This window comes from Eumetopias jubatus, unplaced genomic scaffold, assembly GCF_037043125.1.
Source record: "Eumetopias jubatus isolate StellerSeaLion01/CBP00866 unplaced genomic scaffold, mEumJub1_p1.0 scaffold_10, whole genome shotgun sequence".
Lineage (NCBI taxonomy): Eukaryota > Metazoa > Chordata > Mammalia > Carnivora > Otariidae > Eumetopias > Eumetopias jubatus.
Genome location: NW_028274816.1, coordinates 125,278,315 through 125,304,876, shown reverse-complemented (window position 1 = coordinate 125,304,876; position 26,562 = coordinate 125,278,315). Strand labels below are relative to the sequence as shown.

Here is a 26,562-nt window from a genome sequence, read left to right as displayed (position 1 = left end):
AGACGCGCTCAGATATACTGAGTGAGCCCTGAGAAGCAGTCTCAGATCCTGACGGTGCAGCAGCCCGCAGCCTCAGCCAGGGAGTCCCAGCCGCTTTCAATGGAGGAGAAGCCCGGCCAGCCACAGCCTCAGCACCATCACAGCCACCACCATCCGCACCATCACCCCCAGCAGCAGCAGCAGCAGCAGCAGCAGCCGCACCACCACCACCATTATTATTTCTACAACCACAGCCACAACCACCATCACCACCACCATCACCAGCAGCCTCACCAATACCTGCAGCATGGAGCCGAGGGCAGCCCCAAGGCCCAGCCTAAGGCGCTGAAACATGAGCAGAAACACGCCCTCCAGCAGCACCAGGAAACGCCGAAGAAGAAAACAGGTCTGGGAGGGAGGACGAGTGGGGGAAGGGGAATGGGGGTGGGGGGTAGAGGAGATGGGGGTGGGGCTGGATGTGGAAAGCGCGGACGCGGTCGGAGTGGTTGTGTGTGTGTGTGTGTGTGTGTGTGTGTGTGTGTTTGTGTGTGTGTGTCTTGCCTGTGTCCTGCGGGTCTGGGGAAGCCCCCTGCCATTCTCCCAAAGCCCGGGCTGGGCCGCGGGCTTTGCAGCGCCCTCTCCTTCCCCTCAGCAAGGGAGAGGCCCAACCAGGCCAGTGTGACCTTCCCGGCCCCCGCCCGGCCTGGAGGGAGACCCGGAGGGTCGGCCTTGGAAGTCCAGCCTCATTATTCCTTTCCCGTTTACCTTCCCGAGGCCCCGGAGGAACCTTAATTTGGTAGCCCTGATTTGGGGTGTCCATAGCTCCCCCCCAAAAGCCTTCGGGGTGTATCTCAAGAAGGCCTAGCGAATCCCGACTTTGGTGGTGTCGCGAGACCCTTTTGCAAGCGGCGAGGCGAGGGTAGGTGGGCAGAGTTGAGGAAGTGTCCTCCCTCACCCGCCACCCCAAGCCCACCTGTGGCCTTGGGGTTCCCCGGCTGGGGGGGCGGCCGGGACCCCTCGTCTCTCGAGTGATTTCCACCTCTAGACGCCCCTTTCGGGCACCAGACCCTGCAGTCTGCCCTCGCGGCTCCTCGCGAGGCCGGCGCCCCGGGCCCGCTCCCCCCAGAGCCGGCGCGGCTGGAATGTTCTCTCCTCCTCGCGGGGCCGCTTCCTGTCCGCCATGTTGGAAGCCGATTCCTGTCACCGACTCCGGCCCACTGAGGAGCGGAGGGGGAAGGGTGTCGAGGGGGCTCGGCGCGGCGGAGCTGGGGGGCTCGGGATCCCCCACCCGCGGCCGCCTTGCCCCCCGCAGTGCGGGGGCGCCGTCGCCCCCGGCCCGTGGCCGCCCCTCCCCCCGTCGCCGGCCGGGTTGTGTAACCCGGTGGCGGCCGCGCGGTCCCGGGCGGGTCCCTGGGGTGAGGGGCGGGGGCGGTTGGGGTGGGGGAGGGAAGCGGCCACGAGGGGAGCGGCCTGCACCGGGCCCCGCGCGCCGGCGGCTGCGTTTCCCGCTCCCGGGTGCGGCGGGAGGCGCGGGCGGTCCGGGCGGGGAGCCGGCCCTGAAGTGGAGCCGGGAGCGGGAGGCCGCGGGCGGCGGCCGCGGCGCTCCTTGGGGCAGGAGGGCTGGGGGGGGGTACATTTTGGGTAGAGGCGGTGCCTGAAGGCCGGGTGGGGTACCCAGCGGGAACCAGGCTCCCCGGTCACGAGTTTCTCTGCCACAGGAACCTCGTCTCCTGCCAGGTTCGCTCACGACTCCGCCTCTCAGGCTTTCACTTGGGCCCTTTCCCTCTAGCAGCTCATTTTTACAAAAAAAGCTTGTTTAGCTCCCTCAAGCCCCCCAGCATTTACCTTCTGGGCTTGGGTAGTGATTTTGAGGAGAGAGATTAGAAAAATGATTGGATGGGGGGAGAGGGCGAGTTTTTCTTGACCCCTGTTTCTTGTCCTTAAAGGAGAAACGAGGTGGCTCATCCATGAGGTTGGTTCACTACCATCTTGCCTCGGACGAGGCTTTTTTCCATGTAAAAGGGAAAGGTGTTTTTCTATTTTCAAATTGATGCCGAGCCCCAAAGTCTTGATTTGAACAAATGTTAAATTGAGAGTAAAAGTCATTTTAGAAGACATTTGAAAAATGAACGTAAAAGTTTGTAACCAGGCAGATTTTTGCAAATTAAAGATTCCTTATAAATTGAAGAGAAATGAAGGGAATGGTAAGAAAATGGATGTTAAACCCAGCATATCAAATGTGATACAAGCAGTTACTAAGAGCTGGAGAAAAATTGCTGTTCTATTGAAGACTTAATGTAATTTGAAGACTGAAATTGGAATGCCAGATTTTCCACTTCTGGGGGTGGGGACATCAGGTGTGCAGTAGAAGTGAACATATATTATTACTTAATCTTAACGGATTTGGAACAGCTTGAAAACTGTTAGAAAGTATACAACACTAAATGTTTTAACCTTAGGTCTTTTTCAACTTAGAGGAAAGAAAATCTTACTTTATTATGGTTACTTGGAATATAAAGCAGTATTACTGTTCAGATTGGAAAATTGTATTTCGTTGGCCAGGTATTAATGTACCCCTGCAGGCATCGTCTCTGCATATAGAAGCAGCCCCTGAACCATTCAAGGTGGCATTCTTCAATCAGTATGTCTTAACTAGGAAGAGGATAAAGAGGGGAAACTGGGCTTAGCAGTTTTGAGAGAATGTAAATAATTTGGGATGAACAGTGTGTGGCCTGGTTACAGTACTGTGACTTCAACAGGTATAATGCTAATTTACTAAGAAAATTATGAGCATTTTTGAAATGTATCTGTAATATGTTGAAGTGGGCTTTTATGACCCATTACCCACAAACCTATAAAGAGGAACCTGTTTTCTCTTCCAGAAGAGGGCGCAAGAGAGGGCCAAATGTCTTCAGTAATTCCGATTTCTAATCCAAAAGCTAGATTTATCAGGACTGAAGTTTTGCAGAGTCCATTTGAGGTAGGGTTAGATGTTTTAGCATGACAAACCTGAATAGTGAAAGTGCAGAGAGCCCTTTGACTTTTCTCAGTGATTCTGTGGTGTTTGCATTTTTCTTAAATACCTAAGTTTCTAAAAGAAAATGTCTCTGGTACACTTTGCATACCAACAAAGTTACTATAGAAAAAAATTTTTTAAGACTTTATTTGAGAGAGGATAGCATGATGGGGGGGTGGCGGTGCTGAGGGAGAGGGAGAAGCAGTCTCCCCACGAGACCAGGACCCTGAGATCATAACCTGAACATAAGGCAGACGCTTAACCGACTGAGCCACCCAAGTGCCCCTGGAAAAAACTTTAGTTAAATGAGAAATGCTATTTGTTATTAAAACTTGGGAGTAGAAGTATAGTGGCTTTTGAGCTGTCATTAAATTGTTTGGTGATTGCTGATACTGGAACCACTAAATACTAGTAATTTTAGGAAAAATTATTCTGGTTCACTTAAAAGTCTTGGATTTGGTCCAGGCTAGTCTGGATATTGGAATTTTTTTTTAAGACTGCTTGCTTACCTTTGAGAATGTTATGACTAATGGGCCCAAGAGTAGAGACCTTTGTTTAGCCTGTTGGCATGTTAAATGGTATATGTAGTTTTTCTTTTTAGTCTAGAGTTGTACACAGGTAAACTTGGATCTGTTAAAAATGTTGAGAGCCTCTATTTAGGAATTTTTTTTTAAGAAAAAAAGAACCGGGCGCCTGGGTGGCTCAGTTGGTTAAGCGACTGCCTTCGGCTCAGGTCATGATCCTGGAGTCCCTGAATCGAGTCCCGCATCGGGCTCCCTGCTCGGCGAGGGGCCTGCTTCTCCCTCTGACCCTCTTCCCTCTCATGCTCTCTCTCTCCCTCTATCTCATTCTCTCTCTCAAATAAATAAATAAAAATCTTTAAAAAGAAAAAAAGAACCTTTCAGAAAACATCCTAAGCAGTGATCTCTTCTTTACTAGTAGTTTCATAGTTAGAATTTTTCCGCTAAGGTTTGATTTGATTGGCTGTCAAAAGAAAAACTCAGTCAAAAAAATAACTCTACAGAAGTTAAGAGCTTTAACAAAACACTTTTTATGATACAAGTTTTGTGCCATTCAATCTTAGGAACGATTATAGTCTTGAGTTATTTTCTGGAAGTTAATACAGTAGAAGAAAATGCCTTTATTTGTTCATTCTTAGCGTCCTTATCTTTTTCTCTGATATGGAATGAGTGCCTTAAAATCATGGTACATCCTGTTGTGCATCTTCCCAGACTATGTTCTATTCCACATCAAATTCTTTTAAAACAATGGTTCTCAGGCGCCTGGGTGGCTCAGTTGGTTAAGCGAACTGCCTTCGGCTCAGGTCATGATCCTGGAGTCCCAGAATCGAGTCCCACATCGGGCTTCCTGCTCAGCAGGGAGTCTGCTTCTCCCTCTGACCCTCTTCCCTCTCGTGCTTTCTATCTCTCATTCTCTCTCTCAAATAAATAAATAAAATCTTTAAAAAAAATGGTTCTCACACTTGTAAAAAAAAAAATCCTAGATCCCTTATGTTTTTAAAATTCACAAAGAGCTTTTACTGTGGGTTATATATCTGTTGATTACCATATTGGGAATTAAAACAATTTCAAAGCAAGAATATAGCTCACATTCCTTTTAGCCTTCACAGGCTAAAGGCCCACAAGAATGAATGAAAGTGACAAAGGCAAATTACCTGGTATTCTTATCGGACACCCCTCCCCCAATCCCCTGAAAAGCTGCCTTAAATCATTGTGTGTGTATCCTTCTATTATGTATCTGTTTCTAATTATTTCTAATTGACCTCAAAATGCTTTTGGGAACATTTCATAGAAAGGTGGATAACTAATATTACTATTTTACTGGTAAGGAAACAGGAAAAGCTGTTAGCCTAATTGAATAACGTATAGTAGTAAACTCTTTATGGTAGTTGAAGGTCTTAAACTTGAGCACCATAAAACTTTTTAAAATTAGATACCTTTCATTGTAGTTTTGTTTAGTAAATAATACTGCATCACTTGTGGGCAGTATTACATAGTGATAGGATACTATGTTATAGGCAGACAGACTGGAGTTCAGATTTCCAGTTCTCTACGTTGTGACTTGGGCAAGTTAATTTCCCTGAGAGTCTGCTTACCCAGATGTAAAATGAAGAAAATATATTTTAAAAGAGTTAGAAACATTGGTACATAGTTGTTTTGGTTTCATACATTAACAGTATGCTCTAATGTCTGGGAAATGTCAAAATAAATTCAAGACCACTGTAGAAAGAGTTCATGAGTATTAGATTTTTGTTCAGCAGAATGCAGTAGAAACTGCTTATGGTGACTACCAGCCATTTATGGTTGCATAGAAAGGGATTTTTTTTTTTTTTAAGATTTTATTTGAGAGAGCTCATGAGAGCATGAACAGAGGAGGGGAGGGGCAGACAGTGGTGGGGAGAAGCAGACTCCCTGCTGAACAAGGAGCCCAATGATATGGGGCTCAATCCCAGGACCCTGAGATCAGGGCCTGAGTTAAGGCAGCTTAACTGACTGAGCCACCCAAGCGCCCCTAGAAAGGGATTCTTGAATTTCCCTGTACAATTAATGTATCAACGTAACTTGATTTTTGCCCAGAGGGTAGCTCTGCTCTTAATTGTAAAGGAAATTTTATAACAGCCTTATGAGAACAATGGGGAAGTTGATTCTGTTAGATGAGGGGTATTAGGGCCTGCTGTTAAGAGGTCTTGTTCTTTCTGACCTCAGACTTTTTGAATTCCAGCTTGGTTCAGTCTCTTGCTTGGTAGACTTCTGATTACTAATATGGGGCTCACAAGTGTTTTCTCCTCGTAGTTGTGAAATAATAACAGATTGTCAAGCTAATGCTCATAGCATAGTGTCTTTAAATGTTAGGTACTACTGTAATTTGTATATTATAATTGTAAAAAAAAAAAAACACTTTTTTTTTCCCCCCTCTCTAGGCTATGGTGAACTAAATGGTAATGCTGGAGAAAGAGAAATACCTTTAAAGAGCCTGGGTTCTGATGAAGCTACCAACCCTATTTCCAGGGTCCTCAATGGCAACCAACAAATTGTAGACACTAATCTGAAGCAGACTGTAAAGGCCAGCACCTTTGGGAAAGCAGGAATTAAAACCAGGAATTTCATTCAGAAAAACAGTATGGACAAAAAGAATGGGAAATCTTATGAAAATAAATCTGGAGAGAACCAGTCTGTAGACAAGACCGATACAGTAGCAATTCCAAATGGTGTTGTAACAACTAATTCTGGCTATATTACTAATGGTTATATGGGCAAAGGAGCAGATAACGATGGTAGTGGATCTGAGAGCGGATATACCACTCCCAAAAAAAGGAAAGCTAGGCGTAATAGTGCCAAGGGTTGTGAAAACCTTAATTTAGTTCAGGACAAAATAATGCAACAAGAGACCAGTGTCCCAACCTTAAAACAGGGACTTGAAACTTTCAAGCCTGACTACAGTGAACAAAAGGGAAATCGAGTAGATGGTTCGAAGCCCATTTGGAAGTATGAAGCTGGGCCTGGAGGAACAAATCGAGGAAAACCTGCTGTGGGTGATATGCTGCGGAAAAGCTCTGATACTAAACCTGGTGTGAGCAGCAAAAAGTTTGATGATCGGCCCAAAGGAAAGCATGCTTCTGCTGTTACCTCCAAAGAGGACTCATGGACCCTATTTAAACCACCACCAGTTTTTCCAGTGGACAATAGCAGTGCTAAAATAGTTCCTAAAATAAGTTATGCAAGCAAAGTTAAGGAAAACCTCAACAAAACTGTACAGAATTCTTCTGTGTCGCCATCTTCATCTTCATCCTCTTCATCATCTACCGGGGAAACTCAGACCCAGTCTTCAAGTCGGTTATCCCAGGTCCCTATGTCAGCGCTAAAATCTGTTACTTCGGCCAACTTTTCTAATGGGCCTGTTTTAGCAGGGACTGATGCAAGTGTGTATTCTCCAGGGGGTCAGCCACTGCTAACTACTGCTGCTAATACTCTAACACCCATCTCTTCTGGGACTGATTCAGTTCTCCAGGACATGAGTCTGACTTCAGCAGCTGTTGAACAAATTAAATCTAGCCTTTTTATCTATCCTTCAAATATGCAAACTGTGCTGTTGAGCACGGCACAAGTGGATCTACCCTCTCAGACAGATCAGCAAAACCTGGGGGATATCTTCCAGAATCAGTGGGGTTTATCATTTATAAATGAGCCCAGTGCTGGCCCTGAGACTGTTATTGGGAAGTCATCAGATCATAAAGTGATGGAGGTGACATTTCAAGGGGAATATCCTGCCACTTTGGTTTCACAGGGTGCTGAAATAATCCCCTCAGGAACTGAGCATCCTGTGTTTCCCAAGGCTTATGAGCTGGAAAAACGGACTAGTCCTCAAGTTCTGGGTAGCATTCTAAAATCTGGGACTACTAGTGAGAGTGGAGCCTTATCCTTGGAACCCAGTCATATAGGTGACCTGCAAAAAGCAGACACCAGTAGTCAAGGTGCTTTAGTGTTTCTCTCAAAGGACTATGAGATAGAAAATCAAAATCCTCTGGCGTCTCCTACGAACACTTTGTTAGGCTCCGCCAAAGAACAGAGATACCAGAGAGGCCTAGAAAGAAATGATAGCTGGGGTTCTTTTGACCTGAGGGCTGCTATTGTATATCACACTAAAGGTAACTCATTTGTTCTTCTATAAAGATTCCTACTGGTTGATTTAACTTATATTAGCTGGTGTATTAAGGGTGAATTTTGGAAATTACTATGAGATTCTTTAAGAATTTGGAAACTAAGTTGAGAATAACTGGATAAGCAGCTGATAAACTAATTCAGGGTCTTTGGAAATAGTACTATTAAGAAGGAATGTTCACTTTTTCAACTTAAAAGCATTTTTTTTTTTTAATATGTACAAGTATATTTGACTTCCTACACTTGGTTCAAAGTGAAGAGGGGTGGAGTTGTGCCTAAAGGGATGACATATTTTCTCTTGGGTTCTTTTTAAAATTTTTCTTTGAACAGATGTTCACTCTCCTTTGCTCTTTATGTCGTATGCTTCTTTATTAGTGAGCTCACTTGATGGTTCTAATTTGTGTAAAATGAGTAGGAGCAGCGTTTTTGAGGAGTCCAAAAAGATGGAGTGTCAAACTATGTTTTCTCTCATATGAAGGAATAATGGGTGCTGAATGGTAAATGGAAAATAATTTCGGTAACTGCAATGGCAAGCCCAATTAGCATTGTAGGAACCAGGCTCTTGGAATCTGTAGTTTTCATAGTCCAAAGCCTATGTTAAAAAAAGGAAATCGATATCTTTCAAGTCCATGCTCATTACTTTTTTAGAATGTGGTTTGTGTCTTTTTTTTAAAGTTAAAATTAATTTATTTCAGAGAGAGAGCAAGTGTGGGGAGGGGCAGAGGGAGAATGCGGAGCAGGGAGTCCACTGCAGGGCTTAGACCTAGGACCCTGAGATCATGACCTGAGTCGGTTGCTTAACCGACTGAGCCACCCAGGCACCCCATTTGTGTCTTAAAAATATGCTGTATGGCAGGGCACCTGGGTGGCTCGGTTGGTTAAGTGACTGCCTTCGGCTCAGGTCATGGTCCTGGAGTCCCAGGATCAAGTCCCACATTGGGCTCCCTGCTCAGCGGGGAGTTTGCTTCTCCCTCTGACCCTCCGCCCCTCATGTGTTCTCTCTCTCTCTCTAAATAAATAAAATCTTTTAAAAAAAATACGCTGTATGGCATAACTTATCCCTACAGCAAATAACGAGGCTTAGTGAATGATGTTTACAACCTAGGTACTTTTGAGAACAGTGGTTTTCAGTCTTCCACTTCCCTATTCCCCTCCTCCCCTAACAGAAATCTGTACCCCATGCATGCATACACACACCTAAGATATGCTGCACATTCCCATTTTTAACATTGGCTCATTTAGGCAGTGACTTGGAACTGCAGGGAAGGGGCAGCATATCATATAGTGGGGATGAGGTAATTCCCATATTCTCCCTGGAAGAATCACTGCCTCAGAGATGAATAACAAAGCTATTTATGTGACTTTTAAGCAAATTGCCTCCTCTGCATACCTTTCCTTATCTGCAAACTGGAAGACATTAGTAAAATGAACAGATGTCCTTTTTCTATTTTTTTTCCCTTTAAAAAATGGGAGTAAGTAGTAGTATTGCCTTATGGGAGTTTAGGAGTAGAAATCCTGGCAGATAAAATTACCTGTCTTCACTTTTTTCTCCAGCACTGCTATTTGGAAGTAAATGCATTAACCAGGAAGTGGATGTTTTTAAGAAAGTTAGGGCAAAAAAATTGCTTAGTTTCTTAAGACTTGTGGTTAATTACCAGTTAAATTCTGCTGGGGGAGTTGGCATTTTTGGTGGTATCTTCTGTGCCATCTGCCCTCCAGAGACCTTTATTGGGAAAAGCTTTACCTGAGTATTTTGTATTGGTGGTCGTTGTGTGAACCTGAGAGGGTATCTGATTATGTTCTTCCGTAACCTGTGAAAAAGTCCGGGACAAGTTGTTCCGTTAAGTGGTGGTTGGCTGGTGGTTTTATATAGATTTTTATTATGGAGAATTGTAAGCCTTTTTAAATGAGAGTATTAACTCCTATTTATTTCTAGGTATTCTCTATGCATTTTCTGTATAGGTAGGCTAACTAGATAGGAAATCAGTGGTATTTAGATGAGCTAAATGCCCCTACATGGATGCAGTTATATTTAATTTTGCTGATATTACTGAATGATTTGTTTTAGTAAAGTGCATCAATTTGAATTTTGTAGTTGGATATTATTGAGATTAAATTGGTATTGATTGTTCCCCCCCCCCCAGAACAATGGATAACATTCAGTTCAGTTAGTTCCCAAAGTGGTCAGGTTCTTTGAATTAGTGCCAAATGTGGATTGGTTCATTAGGTCACTAATTTTTCTTTGAATTTGGTTTGAATTACAACCTTTTGAAGATCTGCAGATCTTTCTCATAAGCAAAGGCTGGCTTTTTTTTTTTCCCCCCAAGTTGTCTTAAACTCTAAAGGAGGTAATAATCAGTTGGGCTTATTGGAATATCCTTTAAAAGAGGACCTGTATTTTCTTGGTCCGTTAGTGTAGTCTTCTCTTTAAACTTTCAAAGGCAACCACTTACTGAGTTAAAGTTAGACTCAGGAATAGAAGTTCTTATGCATACCTCTTAACTTCAAAAATAAGCTCTTCAACAACTTTATTTGGAAATAGGTAAGAGGGTGCTTGGTGTCAGTTTAGTAGGAATGGTGCATTTTTTAGTTTAAACATTAATTACTTGCAGCCTTAGACTAATGTTCAGTACATTTTGAGGATATGAAATACAGATATGAGGCATAAAAAGATTGGTGGGAATTCTAGTTCTTGGGATTTTTCTTTTTATGTATTATGCTATTAACTTTTCTTAAGAAACAGGAGGGTTAATCTTTATATTATCTGGGAGAATATTGTACCATTACATAGCAGTATTAATATTTATGGTGAGATGTAGGTCCTATTTTCTATTTTTCTGAAGTGACACTTAAGGGGTGAACTTTAAAGTGATTGATATCTTTTTAAACTGACTATGAAAAAATTTATATTCAAAAGTGGAACCTATAATGAACCCCAATGTACCCATCGTTCAGTCTGAACATTTAAAAAGCATGGTCATTCTTACTTCACCTATCTACCTTCACACTTTCTTTGGTAGCAGTGTCAAGAGCAAATTCCAGGTATCCTAACATTTTGCTAGTTGATACTTCTGTTATGTTAGAGTGATAGCTTTTAATGCACATACCCAGGACATATAACTGTTGCCTCCTTTAAAGCATTTACTTTTCAGAGACTTGTAACACTAGACCCTAACTTTTTGAGGTGAATATTTGATTTTGAAATGGTCATTTGAAGTAATTTGATTTAAAAAAAAAATCATCTGAAGCCAAATCTGTTGAAATAGGTTGGTGTGAGTTGTGTGTTTGGTCAGTGTTTGTTTAAACCAGGTTGATTTATCTTGCCTAACTAATAATGCACTGAAGGTTATCAAGCATTCAAAATGCTGATATTTTGGAGTATTCATGAAAAAATAATTTGATATGGTAAATTTTACCCAGCATGTAGAGATGCAAGGGGAGATGAATAAAATAAGGTGTAATTCTTGATGGTTGAAGTGAGTCAACATGACCGTTATCTAGTATAAATATCCTTGAGGGAACACTAGGCTATAGTATGAAACTTTAAGAATTTGTTTCTCTGTTACTTCCATAGGTTACTGGCATAAATGATTTGATTCGCTAGATCTAGGCAACACCCTGGAATAAAAATGTGTTTTAACTCACTAGGTGGTTCTCATTGCCAGCTAGGATTGGGAACTCCAAGTCTAGAGAGCTTTCTTCAGCTTAATCCTTTTTTTCTTTTTCTCTGCCACAGTTGTGGAGTAATATGTATGTGTGTGTGTTTTCCTTTCTCTTACGATGTACTTAGAGGCAAAGTACTTTGCTTAGTTATGGAAGACTTCGAAATGGTGAGTCTTTTTCTTTGAAGAGCTTAAGTAGAGGTGAAAACAGTACACAAGTTTACTAGGCAAGATTTTAAGTGTCATACAGATATAAATACCTAGAAGACTTTAGTGGAAGGAGAATTTTTAAGGGAGTAAACGTGGGAAGAGTAAATGCAGGTATGTTTTCATGGAGGCAGCAGTATTTAAACTGAGTTTTGATGGATGGGGAAGATTTTTTGACTTAACAGAAATGCAGAGAGGAGGAAGATAAAGAATAGATAAGTTGGAGAATCCTGAGTAAATGTAAATATTGGAAGTGTTCTGCTTTGGATGTGGTGAGGGGACATAGAAGGAAGGTAAGTTGCTACCAGATCATCAGATCAGTCTGGAGGCAGGTGGGGAGCCACTGAATATCAGGGAGACGGGCTGGTGGAATGGAAGTGACTTAACTGCACAGAAGACAGGGGTGAATGCTGAAGTAGTCCTAATTTCTGTGTACCTGAAAAAAAAATTGTCATTTCTAAGCTTGGGCTTCTAAATTTATAAAATAGTACATCAGCCTTTGTTTTATTGTACACTTTTAAAAACTGAGTTGGTATTAGTACCTTGCATTCAGGTAGATTAATGGGGCACCAATTTGTAAGATACATTGGAAGTCATTTTTCTTTTTTTTTTTCTTTTTTTAAAGATTTTATTTATTTGACAGAGACAGCGAGAGAGAACACAAGCAGGGGGAGTGGGAGAGGGAGAAGCAGGCTTCCTGATGAGCAGGGAGCCCAATGCAGGCTCAATCCCGGGACTCTCAGATCATGACCTGAGCTGAAGGCAGACGGTTAAAGACTGAGCCACCCAGGCGCCCCTGGAAGCTGTTTTTCTGATGAACTCTTGGAATAGTCTTGGCAGAGGAATAACAAGATTTTAACTTTTGTATTTGCAGTCATATGAATGTATTACTTATCTGAAAATAAACATTATATATTTTTTTAAGATTTTATTTTTTTGACAGACATAGCGAGAGAGGGAACACAAGGGGGGGAGTGGGATAGGAAGAGGGAGAAGCAGGCTTCCCGCTGAGCAGGGAGCCCGATGCAGGGCTCGATCCCAGGACCCTGGGATCATGACCTGAGCTGAAGGCAGACGTTTAACGACTGAGCCACCCAGGCGCCCCAATTTATTTTTAAAAAGGGATTTTAGGTTTGGGAATGCGGAAGCTGATCTACAGGGTGTGAGGAGGCAGGAGACAAGTTATGGTTAATCCATCAAAGGGAAGGGGGACTATGTATACAGTTTAGACTTTTGTTTACAGAAGGATCTGAATACTAAATTTTCTCCTTTTAACACAATGCTGAAGAAGTATTTTCACCTTTACTGCATTTTATTATTATTGCTTCGTGATTGCTTATGGCATCACAGCTGTCTTTCTCATAATCTTATTAACAGGTGCCTGCAAATTTGACTTTGGTTTCAGCCCTAGTTCAGTAAGATTGGGGAAGGATCCTTTTATACCCCTCTGTAATATGGGACATACAGGAATGTTTGTAACAAGTAATTTAATGTGGTTTATGAGATCCTTTTTTTCCCAGTGACTTACCATTTTAGCAATCCATATCAGGATGCTTGATTTTTCATTAAGTCTGCTTTATGAGTACAATAGTAATGAATTTACTTTGGTATTAGTCTGAAAAGTAACTTGTGAGGAATTTATAGAAGGTAAAATTTAACCCCCAGATTTTGTTAGCTTACATCCTGAAGGTGAGGGGAGAACCACCCACGCTATAAAAGCAGAAATTGTCTATTACTATCTTAGTAGTAGCAGTTTCCTTCCAAACAACTTGAATTTGATATTTTACCTTAAAAGTAAACTGGATTAGAATAAGCATAGAAGTAGAAATGAACCAAAACCCAAAAGCAAACCCTTAAGCTCTAAGTTTCTAATTTATGTATCTAGAGGTGGTCCAGACAGTTCTATTTAGTTTTGTGTAGCTCCGAATTGGGAATATAAGACTGAAGTTGATGTGATGAAAAGTTATATTAAGTATCTTCTGAAAAGGTGATAACTTTCAACTACTTTAGTCAAATTTACTTGAAAATAAGCTGTTATCAGGGTGCCTGGCTGGCTCAGTCAGTAGAGCATGCAACTCTCAGTCAGTCTAGGGCTTGTGAGTTTGAGCCCCACATTGGGGGTAGAGGTTACTTAAAATTTTTTTCCCAAGATTTTATTTTTAAGTAATCTCTACCCCCAACATGGGGCTGGAACTCACAACCCCAGACCAAGAGTCGTACACTCCACCGACTGAGCCAGGCAGATGCCCCTAAAATTTAAAAAAATTAAATAAGCTGTTAATTCTCTGGTATAGTCAAAGTGGAAAAGAAAAGGGTGGGGAGAAGATTCTGACAGTCGTCTTTGCAAAAGAATAGGGAGGTACTCTGGACTGACTGGTTGGGAAAGGAAATCAGAATAGCAAAACATGGTGCTGAGATAGCCAGTAATGGCTTGATAAGGGATTGGAAGGCAAGATCAGTGGTAGATTGATCTCGGGGTTCTCAGTTGTAGCAGTCCTGTTGTTTGACCTTATATTTGATTTGTTTCCTTTGGGGGGGGCATGCTTATTTTTTATTTTTGTTTAGATTTTTTTTTAAACTTATTATTTAGAGAGAGAGAGTGCATGCGTAGGGGCAAAGGGAGAGGGAGACAATCTCAAGGAGACTCTTGTAGCACAGCGCTGGACACAGGGCTCAGTCCCATGACCTAAGCCAAAATCAAGAGTTGGATGCCCAACTGACTGAGTCACCCAGGTGCCCCGAGACATGTGCTTTTTAAAATGTTTAAATGTTTTCAAAGGATTTTTTAAGATACTAAGTTTTGTTTTGTTTTGTTTTGTTTTGTTTTTGAGAGAGAGCTTGAGAGTGTGTATGGGCAGGGGTGGTGGGGAAGGGCAGAGAGGGAATCTTAAGCAGGCTCCTTGCCCAGCACAGAGCCCACTGTGGGGCTCAATCTCACAACCCTGAGATCATGACCTGAGCCAAAATCAAGATTCAGATACTTAACCAACGGCCGCCTAGGTGCCCCTTTAAATGTACGTTAAACTGGGACAATAGTATCATTCAATTTTAAAAGTAAAAAAAAAATAAGCCTCAAGTTGGCTTAACCTACTCTTAGCTTTAGTCTTTTTCTTTGAAGAATTAAATGCTGAATTTTTGGTTGGACCATATGCAGTTGCTATTTTTGTAGGTCAAATCAGTTTCAAATGGACCTAATACTACTTTGTTATATTATTACTTCTTGACTGATTTATGAGTAGTATTTTATTGAAATGTTTACATATTGCACCGAGCTCTGTGCGAAGCAATTGTGATAAGTAGATGAAAAGAGAGGATTTCATGTCTTTAAGGAATTCAATCTGAAAGGGAAACATACATGGAAAGAAATACGTGACTAGTGTGACTGCTCTGTAGAAAAATATATAAAATGTGTTTGGAACATAGAGTAACCCCTAAGGGGGGTGAGAGGGTCAGGAGAGGCTAGTAGGATTCAAAAGAGAAGTGGAAAGTGGCTTATTTATTGTACAAGGAAAGTCCTAACTATTTTAGGTGGAGGAAATGGAATAGTATTTGAACATGCTAGTCATTTCAGAGTGCTTCAAGGAAGGTGAGTGGTGCAAGTTAAAGAATCTTTAATAGTCATCCAATTTGTTTATTGATAATACGGCTATGTCAAATGCTAGAAATTTTATACAAGAAATTTTATATAAGACAAATTTATACAAGACTTTATACAAGACTATACAGATCTAGTCTCCCTGTAGGCAGTGAGAATCCATTGAAATGTTTTGGCCCCTTTTAGGTTTATATTTTTAGAGGAAGAGAATGATAGCCATGGTGTAGAAGATAGAAAGTGAGACCCGATTAAGGGCAAGAGAGGCCTGTTAAAAGATTACATTGCAAAAATGTTGGTAAGGTACCACTGCTCCAACCAGGCAATGACATCTGGCCAGAGAAAAAGAGAGTGACTAGAAAGTGAACAGTGTCTTAACTTTGAATAAGAATTGCAGTAGTTGAACACTCCCTTCCTAAATTCTCTAATTTGCATTTCCTTAACTACCCACTTTCCTACTTTTTACATCTTCAGCATAATCTTCCTAGTATTATTCTCTTTTTCTCAAGTGTTGGTATTCTTTCAGTCTCCTTTTCATGCTACTCAAACTCCTCTGAATAATCTCATCCAATTCTGTCACTGTGTATTAAGCTCAAAACTTCAACTCCTTTTACATTGAGTTCAGACCATGTATATACAACATCACCACTCTAATTCTTTGTATATGAAACTGAATTCATTTTTTCCCAAACCCTAATTATTAGTTAAATGGATCCTGTCTCTAACATACCCATTTTTTCCTTTCTATCTCTAGTACAACTGTCCTAATTTCTTCACTTTTGCAGTAACATTTACTGGGCTCTTTTTCTGTACAGTAGTCCCACCTTATCCGTGGTTTTGCTTTCCGCGGTTTCAGTTCCCCGCGGTCAGCTGTGGTCTGGAAGCAGATGATCCTTCTGAATCGTCAGAAGGTCAGTAGTAGCCTAATGCTACGTCACAATGCCTATTGTCATTCATCTCACTTCATCTCATCATATAGGCATTTTTTCATCTCACATCATCACAAGAATGGTAAGTACAGTACAATTGAGATACTTGAGAGAGACCACACTCACATAACTTTTTTTTTTACAGTGTGTTATAATGGTTCTGTTTTATTGTTAATCTCTTACTGTGCCTAATTTATAAATTAAACTTTCTCATAAGCATGTTATGTATAGGAAAAAACACAGTATACGTAGGGTTTGGTACTGTTTGCGGTTTTAGGCATCCACTGTTGGGGAGAGGGGTCTTGGAACCTATCTCCTGCAGATAAGGGGGACTACTGTATTATCACTTCATCCATACTCTTCAGTTACCTCAATCATTACTAGTATTTAGTACAATAATCTCATATTTCAGTGACTTCCCTTCACCTATATGATGTAAATAGTACACTTTCCTTTGTATGTGCCTTTGTGCTATCCCCTGAATAGCAGAATAGCATTTATCTTTGTGTAAATATTTCCTTCTTAGTGACTTTTAGCTCTCTTCCCTGAATAGTTTTGTTCTTTGTCTAAATCTTTTTGTCTTAGTGACATCCAGCCTTAGTAAATAATTGTGACCACCAAAGCACAGGTTAATAAACTTTTTATATGAATGACCAGATAGTAAATATTTTAGGCTTCGTGAGCCATGGGGTTGGTCTCTTCCTTACAGTTCTAGTTACTTGATTCTGCCTTGTACACAAAAACAGCCATGGGTAATATATAAAATGGGTGTGGCTCTGTTCCAAAAATTGATTTGCAAAAACAGGCAGTGGGTAGAAATCCGTTTGCTGACCCCTGCTCTAGCATACCTCATACTTACTAATTAATATCACCAAGCTTTGTTCATGTTGATGCTTCTATCTAGAAAAGCTGTGTCTTCTACTAAGCTCACGGAGGCAGAGCCTTTCTGGTTTCACATCTATATCCCTACCCCCTAAATAGTACTTTTTAATCCACTTGGAATTTAGAACTTGTAGGTTATTGGACATCTACTACAGGAAGCATTGTAATAGGGAGCTATGTAGGAGGTAATAGTAGTCTGCTTTAGAAAATTGAATGTTAAATTTTCTTTGATGAGGTGGCATAACTAAATATTTGAAAATTTTTATATAGTAAAATTTAACATTTGGATGGTGGCAGTCTCAATTGCAGGATTTTAACAAAATTGCCTACTTTGGTATATTTTAAAAGCAGAAACCTTCACTTATGTTAGCAAATTTGGTCCTGTGGCCATTTCTCAATAACTATTTGCATAATTGGGTGCTGGGATCCAACTTTAAAAAGAACTGGGAAGTAAAAGACCTTGTGGGGTAGGGGGGCGAGGGCAGTATTAAAAGTAGAAAGATTAATTACTATGTTAAGATTTTTGTATAGTTGAATGTGCCTTATTTTGTTCAGCTTCTCTTGTGGTAGTTAAAACAATTACACAGACTAACTTGTTTTGTATTTAGAATCTGCATGGAGACTTTTGTGACTTAAAAGAGGGCAAAAATACAATTTTCTCCTTTCCTATATATTCTCTATTACTAGCTTCTTACTAGTCTTAGTATGGTTGTTTAAGCATAGCATGTAATCATGCAAACAATATTTGATTTATTTCCCCTTCTTTCTGATCTTCAGTTAAGTTTCATGGAAACTTGAAATTCTAATCAAGGACATCAAGTTGCTCCTAGTTACAGAAGTATTTAATATTAAATAGCTGGAAGGGGAATTGCATTCATTTCTCAGTTCAGCACTTCAGATAATGTTGATGTATTTCTTGGCTAGAAGTTAGGTTGGCCCATGGCTAATTTTTTAGCTAGGTCATACATCCCTTTCCCCTCCTCAAAAAGCATAATCAGTTTCATTACTCCAGAGCCCTTATTTGAGTGTAAAAAGACTTTCTTAGCAGAAATCATTTAAAATCTATGTTTAAAACCTGGGGCGCCTGGGTGGCTCATTGGTTAGGTGTCTGCCTTCGGCTCGGGTCATGATCCCACGTGGGATCAAGCCCCGCATCCATCGGGCTCCCTGCTCAGCGGGAAGCCTGCTTCTCCCTCTCCCCCTGCTTGTGTTCCTCCTCTGGCTGTCTCTCTTGTCAAATAAATAAAATCTTTAAAAAAATAAAATTTATGTTTAAAACCTAAAGCTAAGCTAAGGAAATGTCTTCAATCCAATGAAGACCTTGGGTGGTTGCAAATAGTTATTTTTGTCTTTAAAATTTATATGTTTGCCTTTAAAGTACTCTAGTTTTTATGGATTCTTGAGTGTAGTCCCCCCCTTCCCCCACCAAAAAAGGGTCGGCGGGGAAGGGCAGGTTGAGGTTTGTGGTGGGGAGGAGAAAAGGAAATGTTAATAGCATAGGTGGGTCAAAATGAAAAGTTGGTGTTTTTCTCAACATACAACTAAATACACATTTATCTTTACATTAAACAGACTTAATGAGCATCAAGTAACACATACAGAATTCAGGAATTTATTTGTTGCAAGATGTGAGATTTCTGTACTTTGACTAAAAGAAAAAATGTTTGTGTTGGATTAATGTTTCTGAAGTCAGATCAACCAAGAGAAAAGGCTTATCTTTGGACTTCTTAAAGTACGCCATTCTGAAGTACAGAAATGTGTAGGATAACAGCTCTAATGACCATTTCAGCTATTCCTAATTGTCTGAAACTAATAGAATTAGAAATTAGATTAATAGATATGAGTGCCATGACTAGAATAACCTTCCTGATATATCTTCTTTTTTCCAGATTAGATTGGTCACAATTCTCTCCCCTTCTTAGACCTAAGGAGATGGGATTTTCCTGCCAATCTTTGGATGGGTGTCTGTCCAGTGATTTTTTTTTTTGAGAGAAAGAGTGAGCACAAGCAAGGAGAGGGGCAGAGGGAGAGGGAGAAGCAGACTTTCTGCTGAGCAGGAAGCCCGATGCAGGGCTTGATCTCAGAACCCTGAGATCATGACCTGAGCCTAAGGCAGATACTTAACCAACTGAACCACCCAGGCGCCCCTGTCCAGTGATTTGAAGCCCATAGCATCCATCTAAGCTCTTGGACCAAGTGACAACTAGTGTATTATTGCCCAGTCTTTGTTTAATCAGGCATTTATTATACCTTGAGTGCAATTTTATCTGGATGATTACTTTGATTATTTTGAATAATTAACCTATTGTTCCAAACATCCAATTCTGGCAAATTTTCAAAACTTAGAAGTTTTTTAGGAGTGAATTTGGTGGGGGATAGAAGGGAGCAGGGAGAGTGTGATCTACCATTCTCTGATTCCAACAGTAAACATAAAACAAAAAAATAATTTGAGATTTATACACTTTTAGCCCTGAGGAGAGATTATGTTTTACCTTAACTATAACCCATGTCCAGATACATCCTATCTTAAGGAGCTCTAGTTTTATTTTTCATTAACTATAATTGGCTACTGATAAATTATATGGAATACAATTACACAAAATCCAGTTATACAGAAGAAAAATCACCTTTTTGTCTTTCAGAATGGCAGTTGTATGGCCATGGGAAGAGCACTTATTCTCTAGTCATAGTTCATTCCTGTTAACTGTGTAGTCTTTGTTTACATTATAAACCTAGTAGAGTATTTCCTTTCAAGGTGTTGTAATTCCTATTTTCCTGTTCTTTGGTTCTTGTGGTATAGTAGTCATCTCTTGTCTTATTCATCAAACCTTCAAATGAGCCCTCTGTGAAGCTTTCTGGAATGCTTACAGATAGAATTTTTCTTGCCTTTTCTCTGTATGTCACTATAGTTCAGTCATGTACATATTTTCTTCACTGTAAGTTATCAAAGTAAGCACATTGTGATCACATTTCAATGGAATTGGAGCAAATGAGGATTGTGTTTACTAATAAATGGGTATGGATTCACATTTTGACCTTATGGGTTAAAAATAAGAGTAGGTGTGATTTGAAGAGCAGAATCACTTGCCTATAGCAAAGAGTTAAGTAAAATTTTAATAAGGCATTTTAAGCATCATGCTTAATCAAATTTGAATGCTTCATTCAGAAGACTTGGGTACCCCATTGGGTTATGATGGGTTGCCAAAAAATACTTCCATTTTTTTAATAACAATGAGCTGTTACAAGAAATACCATTTAGATTAAAGCATGCTTCAGCATATCTTTGCTATTTGTGTAGATAGAATTGTTCTCTTGGTAGTTTGATTTCAGATGATAATTCACTTTTTTTTTTTAAAGATTTCATTTATTTATTTGACAGAGATAAAGAAAGCATAAACGGGGAGCAGCAGGGAGAGGGAGAAGCAGGTTCCCTGCTGAGCAAAGAGCCCGATGCAGGGCTTGATCCCCGACCCTGGGATCATGACCTGAGCCGAAAGGCAGACGCTTATAATTCATTTTCTGTAATTAACTTAAGGGAATCTGAAAGACACTATTGAGAATTCCAAGAAAATAAGAGTGTTTTGTCTAAGGTTAGTAGAACTGTGCTATTTCAACCCTACCTCCAGCCCAGCAATAACCAGTCTAGATTTTTTAGGTTTAAAGTGAAAAGCATAGCTTTAAACTTTGCTCTATAAAATTTAGTGTATAAAATAATCTTTTTTTTCTCTTTCTTTGCAGAAATGGAATCTGTTTGGAATTTGCAGAAGCAAGGTAAGAATGGTTAGGTTACCTAAAATGTTAGTACTAATGACTAATTAGTGTATGTTATGTTTGGGTGGGAATAACATAAACAGTGACCAACCAAGTGAATAGGCTTTATATTTTGAATTATTTAATAACTGCAGTTAAAAGACATTGGCTGCCTTACCAGGATTGCTAAACATGGGGTAACACTGAAAAGAGTATATGAAAATACTCTTCACCTACTAGGTGAAGAACGTGAATGTTTTTCCCCCCCTCTAATTATGAAAGTAAGACAGAACATAAATATTTTTAATCTAGGAAACCAGCATGAATAAGTGTTTCTACTTACAGCCAGTCTTTATCTGTATTTGTATGGTAGACAAGTGGTATCCTAAGAACTGAAATTCATAGTTCAGAAAAATATTAGCTGTTTTAGAAGCCTTATTTGGGCTATTATATTCTCTGAAATAATAGATGGTTAAAAATCTAAAGAATAGCAAATTAGCTTCCTTCGTGAACCACGTGTATAAGATGTGAATAGCAGGAATGCAAAGGGACTGAATAACCCACATCTGGATTGTTTGGAATTTTCAAAAAATTTAAATTGGTTATCCTGATTATTGTGTCTTTTCCAAATATATTAAAATGTGGTAAGATATGGAATACCTGAAATAAAGTAAGTTTCAGTCTGGAGAACTAGTCACTAATAGATTTGGGCTTTTAGAACCCTGTAACTGAATTGCATCCCATTTCCCATCCACTTTGCTAGCTCATATAAGTGAGAGAGGTCACTGTGTAAGCTAAAAAGTGGCAAGATTAAATGTAGGTTTCCCTGGGGGCTCCTGGCTAGCTCAGTTGGAAGAGCATGGGACTCTTGATCTCACGGTTGTGAATTAGAGCCCCACGTTGGGTGTAGAGATTACTTAAAAAATAAAAAATGGGGGCGCCTGGGTGGCTCAGTTGGTTAAGCAACTGCCTTCGGCTCGGGTCATGATCCCAGGGACCTGGGATCGAGCCCTGCATCGGGCTCCCTGCTCGGCGGGAAGCCTGCTTCTCCCTCTCCCACTCCCCCTGCTTGTGTTCCCTCTCTCTCTGTCTCTTTCTCTCTGTCAGTTAAATAAATAAAATCTTTAAAAAATAAAATAAATAAATCTTTTTAAAAATGTAGGTTTCCCTGATTTCTGGGCATTGCTTCTCCTTCCATCTCTCTCTTGTACTTAGGCCAGGTCTTACTTGTCTAACACAGCTGTGGCCTGAAGATACTAGCAAGCTCCTAAATTATTTTGAGTTGCTTCTGGGCAAACGAAAAAATAGACTAGAAAATATACTCTGCAAAAGTAGACCTCCTATATTTATTGTAAAATGGCCATTAACTATTAAGAACTAGCATTATCTTAAGAAAAAAAAAAAGAACTAGCATTATCTTCATGGCAAGTTGCTAGAGGATGGCTATTACAGTCCTAGAAAGGGTATTATTTTGTCTCTGCACTAAATTAGATTGACTGTTAGGCTCAGGTGAGCATGAGATCTTTAATATTATTTTTAGGCCTATACTTTTCCATTAGGCAACAAGTTTTATTGGTTTCCTGTTTTTTATTAAAAGCGTATGTACTTTTAAAAGTTCTTAGATAGGGGGAAATGGTATGTAATAAAATTGCCTCTTCAGAACAGGGGAGCATACAGCTAAATAACTGGAATTTAGAATAGCACCCAAATCTTAGCTTATGCACAGTGCTGAGAATAAAGACTGGTGGTGCTATGGGAAATTTGGAGGAAGGAAGAAGTCAGTCATGATTAGGACTGAACTGATAGTTTTGCCAAACTTAACCAGAAGTTTTTGGTGCTAGATGTGCCTTGAACAGTTCCTTACTAGACAGCCCCCACAGGTTAAAGTAAATTTTGACTTCATTTTACTGAGAACAAAAATAAATAAATCCAAGTGTTTGTTTTAGTATTGGATTATTGACGATTTAAGCTTTTCTAATTGGGAGAAACACATAAACCCTTATTTTTTTTTTTAAGATTTTTATTTATTTGACAGAGAGAGACACAGCGAGAAAGGGGACACAAGCACTGGGAGCGGGAGAGGGAGAAGCAGGCTTCCCGCCGAGCAGGGAGCCCGATGTGGGGCTCGATCCCAGGACCCTGGGATCATAACCTGAGCCAAAGGCAGATGCTTAACGACTGAGCCACCCAGGCGCCCCCCATAAACCCTTATTAAATGAACTCAGCCTCTGTCTAATCTGTAGGAGTTGAAGCCCTCGCTGGCTGGAGGACACTGTTGCTGGAAATCCTTTGGGATGCTGAACTATTTATTGGGTTGTGGAAAAGTAGATCATGTGTGTGTTAATACAAAGAAGTGGTCTTTATTTTTTTATTTATTAATTTTTTTTTTTTAGAGGGGGAAGAGAGAATTTTTTTCTTTTTTTTTTTTTAAGATTTTATTTGAGAGAGCAAGAGCACACGCTGGGCGGAGAGGCAGAGGGAGGGAGAAGCAGGCTTCCGCTGAGCAGCGAGTCCGACATGGGGCTCGATCCCAGGACCCTGGGATCATGACCTGAGCCAAAGGCAGACGCTTAACTGACTGAGCCACCCAGGCCCCCAAGAGAGAATCTTAAGCAGGCTCCACACCCAGCGCAAAGCCCAAGGTGGAGCCCAAAACAGGGCTCGATCTTAACCCTGAGATATGACCTGAGCCAAAATTGAGTCAGACACTTAAATGACTCAGCCAACCAGGTGCCCTAAAGAAGTGGTCTTTAAATTGTGTTTTCATAAAAAAGGCAGCTAAAATGATGGTTATTTGGAATTTGTTATTGGGATATGGGCTTTTTGGCATTCCAGACCTTATTTTTATTTATGTATCTATTTTTTAACCTTCTCTCTAGATCCCAAAAGGATAATCACTTACAATGAAGCCATGGATAGTCCAGATCAATGAAGGACCAGACTGCCTATTTGTAACCTTTCTGCAGCATTAGAGCCACCGTTCATGGGGGACACAAGGCTTTTATGCTCCTAGATCTTCAACGCAGCAGAGGAACCATAAGTAGAATCACAGGATAATATATACAAATATATATATATACATATATATATATAGTTATTTAAAAAAAAAGGCAACTGAAAGTAATTAGACTTCTTAAGGAATCAAATTTATTTCAAGAGACTACACATGGTTATTTAATCTCCGGTACTGAATAGTTTTTTTTTTCTTTTTTCTTTTGTTAGTTTTTGTTTTTAAGTGTGAATGCAAGTGATTAATGAATACAGACTTATTAACAAGCGTGGTTCTAAAGTTCCTGCTGTCATCAACTTGGGCAACAAATGACCCACTGGAAAGGCAAATCCACTTAAAAGATCTCTGTATCTTGTTCTGTGACTAAAGTGATACACTAATCACGGGGAACCCAGAATGATTCACCATTTTCCCCCACTCCTCCCTTGATCTTTTGGTTATACTTTTGAGCCCTGCGAGAATGCTGGATAAATGCCTTGAAGTTTGCAGGGGTGTATTTTTTTTTTTTTTTTTTTTAGCGAATATGATTTGCATGTCTTGCCAGGAGTTAAGCAGCCTCTGTGGGGTGTTGGGGAAATATTTTCTTTCTTTTCCTTTTATTTTTTGTGGGGTGGGAATAGGGGAGGGCATTGAAGTTCTACAATTCTGGAATGGTGGTACATAGTTCACTTGGCTTTGGTTACATACTGGACTTTAACAAGTGAAGAATCCATGAGTGTCATTTAAGGAAAAGTTACAGAACAAACAATTGGCTTTAGATATTTAATATGGAAAAATATTCCTTTGCCCATATTTTAATGTAATTGTGTAAGTGGGAGCAAAAATATATTCTGCTTTTCAACTGTAGGTGCTCCAGACTTGCTCTCTGTCACTAACACTAAATGTGCTGTTTTCCTTGTTTTTCATTGAACATCTAAAGAGAAACTTCTGTACCTTTCTGTAAATTCTCTTTTAATTTCTCAGAAATATCTAAAAGGGGAAGAAAATTTTCCATGAAAACTATAAAACTTTTCATGTTTTTAGCCAGTGAGGAGGTAATAAACCCTGCCTATAGAAGGTGTGTTTTCATGCAAACTATACTTCTGAGCTTATTAGCTTCTAATTATATCTTAATAAATATATTTTATTACTAGAGCAAAATGGGTTTTTTAAGGAAAATAATGTGAAATTCTGGAAATTTTCTTTTGGGCAGAGAAGAGCATTAGCCCTGTCTTATCATCACATTGCCATCCTGTTGCACTGCAGCTTGTATATAGCATGCTAAAATAAATTTTTTTGTGTGTGTGCAGAAACTAAGGGTCCAATTTAAGATTGGGTGATGTTAGTGGCATAAAAACAAGTTCTCTGGCCTGACATAGCATCACATCACACACACAGAAATTAGTATATCCATGTATGTCAAATACAGGTTAAAATAGCAGGGCATTATATAGAGAGGTGTAGTCTTCTAATAAAAGTAGACTGGATCCCCTGGGGTGTTTGGGGGAGAAGGTACACCTACTTTTGCTCAAACCCTTTGCTTAAGAAATGTCCAGTTTTGAGCGATTGTAGTATGGATGAGTTTTCTTGTTTTGTTGATTATTTGAGACTTTTAACAAGTAGTTTGTGAACGAAGCTGTTGGACTCAACATAGAGTAGAGAAAATATCTTTAGTCTGGATTTCTGCCCTGCTTAGATTTTAAAAGTATAAGCATGGATTGCCAATTCCACTTGATGTAAACAAAACTTTTTATACATAATATATATATATAATAACTTATTGTATCAGTCCAGGTTCAGAAACTTGTGGTAGGCCAGTTCCAGATAGTTTCATTTCACCTGTAAACTGTATCACTTTTACTGATATTGTAATTTTCAAATGTATAATATGTTTACAGATGTGCCCTGCATTTAGTCTGCCTTGTTCCTATTTTGATTTTTGTTGAGTCTCCTGCCTGCTTGCCAAAAGCTAGGATGCTTCAGGCCCATGTACAATTGAAAGCAGAGGCATCCTTGAGCTTTAAAGCATTGAACAAACTGGAAAATGCAACATACCACATACTGAAGTGAAAGAAGTCTGTGTTTTTGTGTTTTTTTTAAATAAAAATTTTCAAAAAGTTAAAAAAAAGATATAAGGTGATTAAAGGACAAAAAGACTCCAGTTTGTTTTATAGGTTTTAAAGTTCTGCTGTGTGTTCAATTGCCTTGTGTAACCACTTGTCGCCTTAGGGCCAGATTCCCCCTGCCACCCCCCTTCTTTTTTTAAACGTCCATTTTGCTTGCCTGGAATTTAAAAGCTCTTCTGTCTCACAACTCACAAGAAACTTTCTGGGTTTGTGACATAGAGGTTGAATGAATATATATTTAAAAAAGGAAAAAAATTAAAAAAAAAAAACAACAGTCCCCATCTGAATTGGGCTTTTTAATTTAGAAGCAACGCTTAAAAAATGTCTTTAGAAATCTCTTGTTGCTTTCCTGCTTCCCTTCCACAGCCCTCAGGCCTCCATGTTTAGAGAAGCCAAAAAAGAGAATGTATCCCTTATCTGTTTGTCCAAAGGTTTTTGAGAATCTCACTTCTAAATGAAACAATGCAACATTTCACCTTGATTTTTCTCCACTGAAATTTCCTTATTATATGGTTAGAGGTATATAGTTAGGAATGTCTCTTTCTGGGAACCCTAGTGCCCCATCATATTAATTGTCAGTATTTTTGGGCATTGGGTTAATGGACTTAATTGCCTAGGTACAAGCAGGACTTTGGGACAAATCTCCTTTGTGCTGTTTGGTAACACTTAACTCTACTTGTCGCAATCTTTCTCCTTAGGTCCTCACACAATTCCTTACAGAGCACTTATTAAAAAAAATCTTAAGAGTTGA

The 26,562-nt window shown here is 39.9% G+C and overlaps 2 protein-coding genes across 2 annotated transcripts; one reads left to right on the top strand and one right to left on the bottom strand.

The window, feature by feature from the left end:
* On the top strand, positions 1–26,562 carry NUFIP2 (nuclear FMR1 interacting protein 2). Its single transcript, XM_028109165.2, has 4 exons — positions 1–385; positions 5,937–7,661; positions 20,685–20,717; positions 23,576–26,562. Exons 1-4 carry the CDS (start codon positions 100–102, stop codon positions 23,626–23,628), a joined length of 2,097 nt encoding a protein of 698 aa, XP_027964966.1. The 5' UTR covers positions 1–99; the 3' UTR covers positions 23,629–26,562.
* Positions 831–1,948, bottom strand: LOC148163485 (uncharacterized). The gene is given in 3 exon segments (XM_088028211.1): positions 831–1,245; positions 1,247–1,709; positions 1,825–1,948. Coding segments are annotated over 3 exon segments (1,002 nt in total).

Coding starts and splice junctions, on each gene's coding strand:
- NUFIP2 (XM_028109165.2), top strand. CDS start 100: ATGGAGGAGAAGCCCGGCCAGCCACAGCCTCAGCACCATCACAGCCAC. Junction 7,662..20,684: donor TATTGTATATCACACTAAAG/GTAACTCATTTG, acceptor CTTTCTTTGCAG/AAATGGAATCTGTTTGGAAT. Junction 20,718..23,575: donor TTGGAATTTGCAGAAGCAAG/GTAAGAATGGTT, acceptor CCTTCTCTCTAG/ATCCCAAAAGGATAATCACT.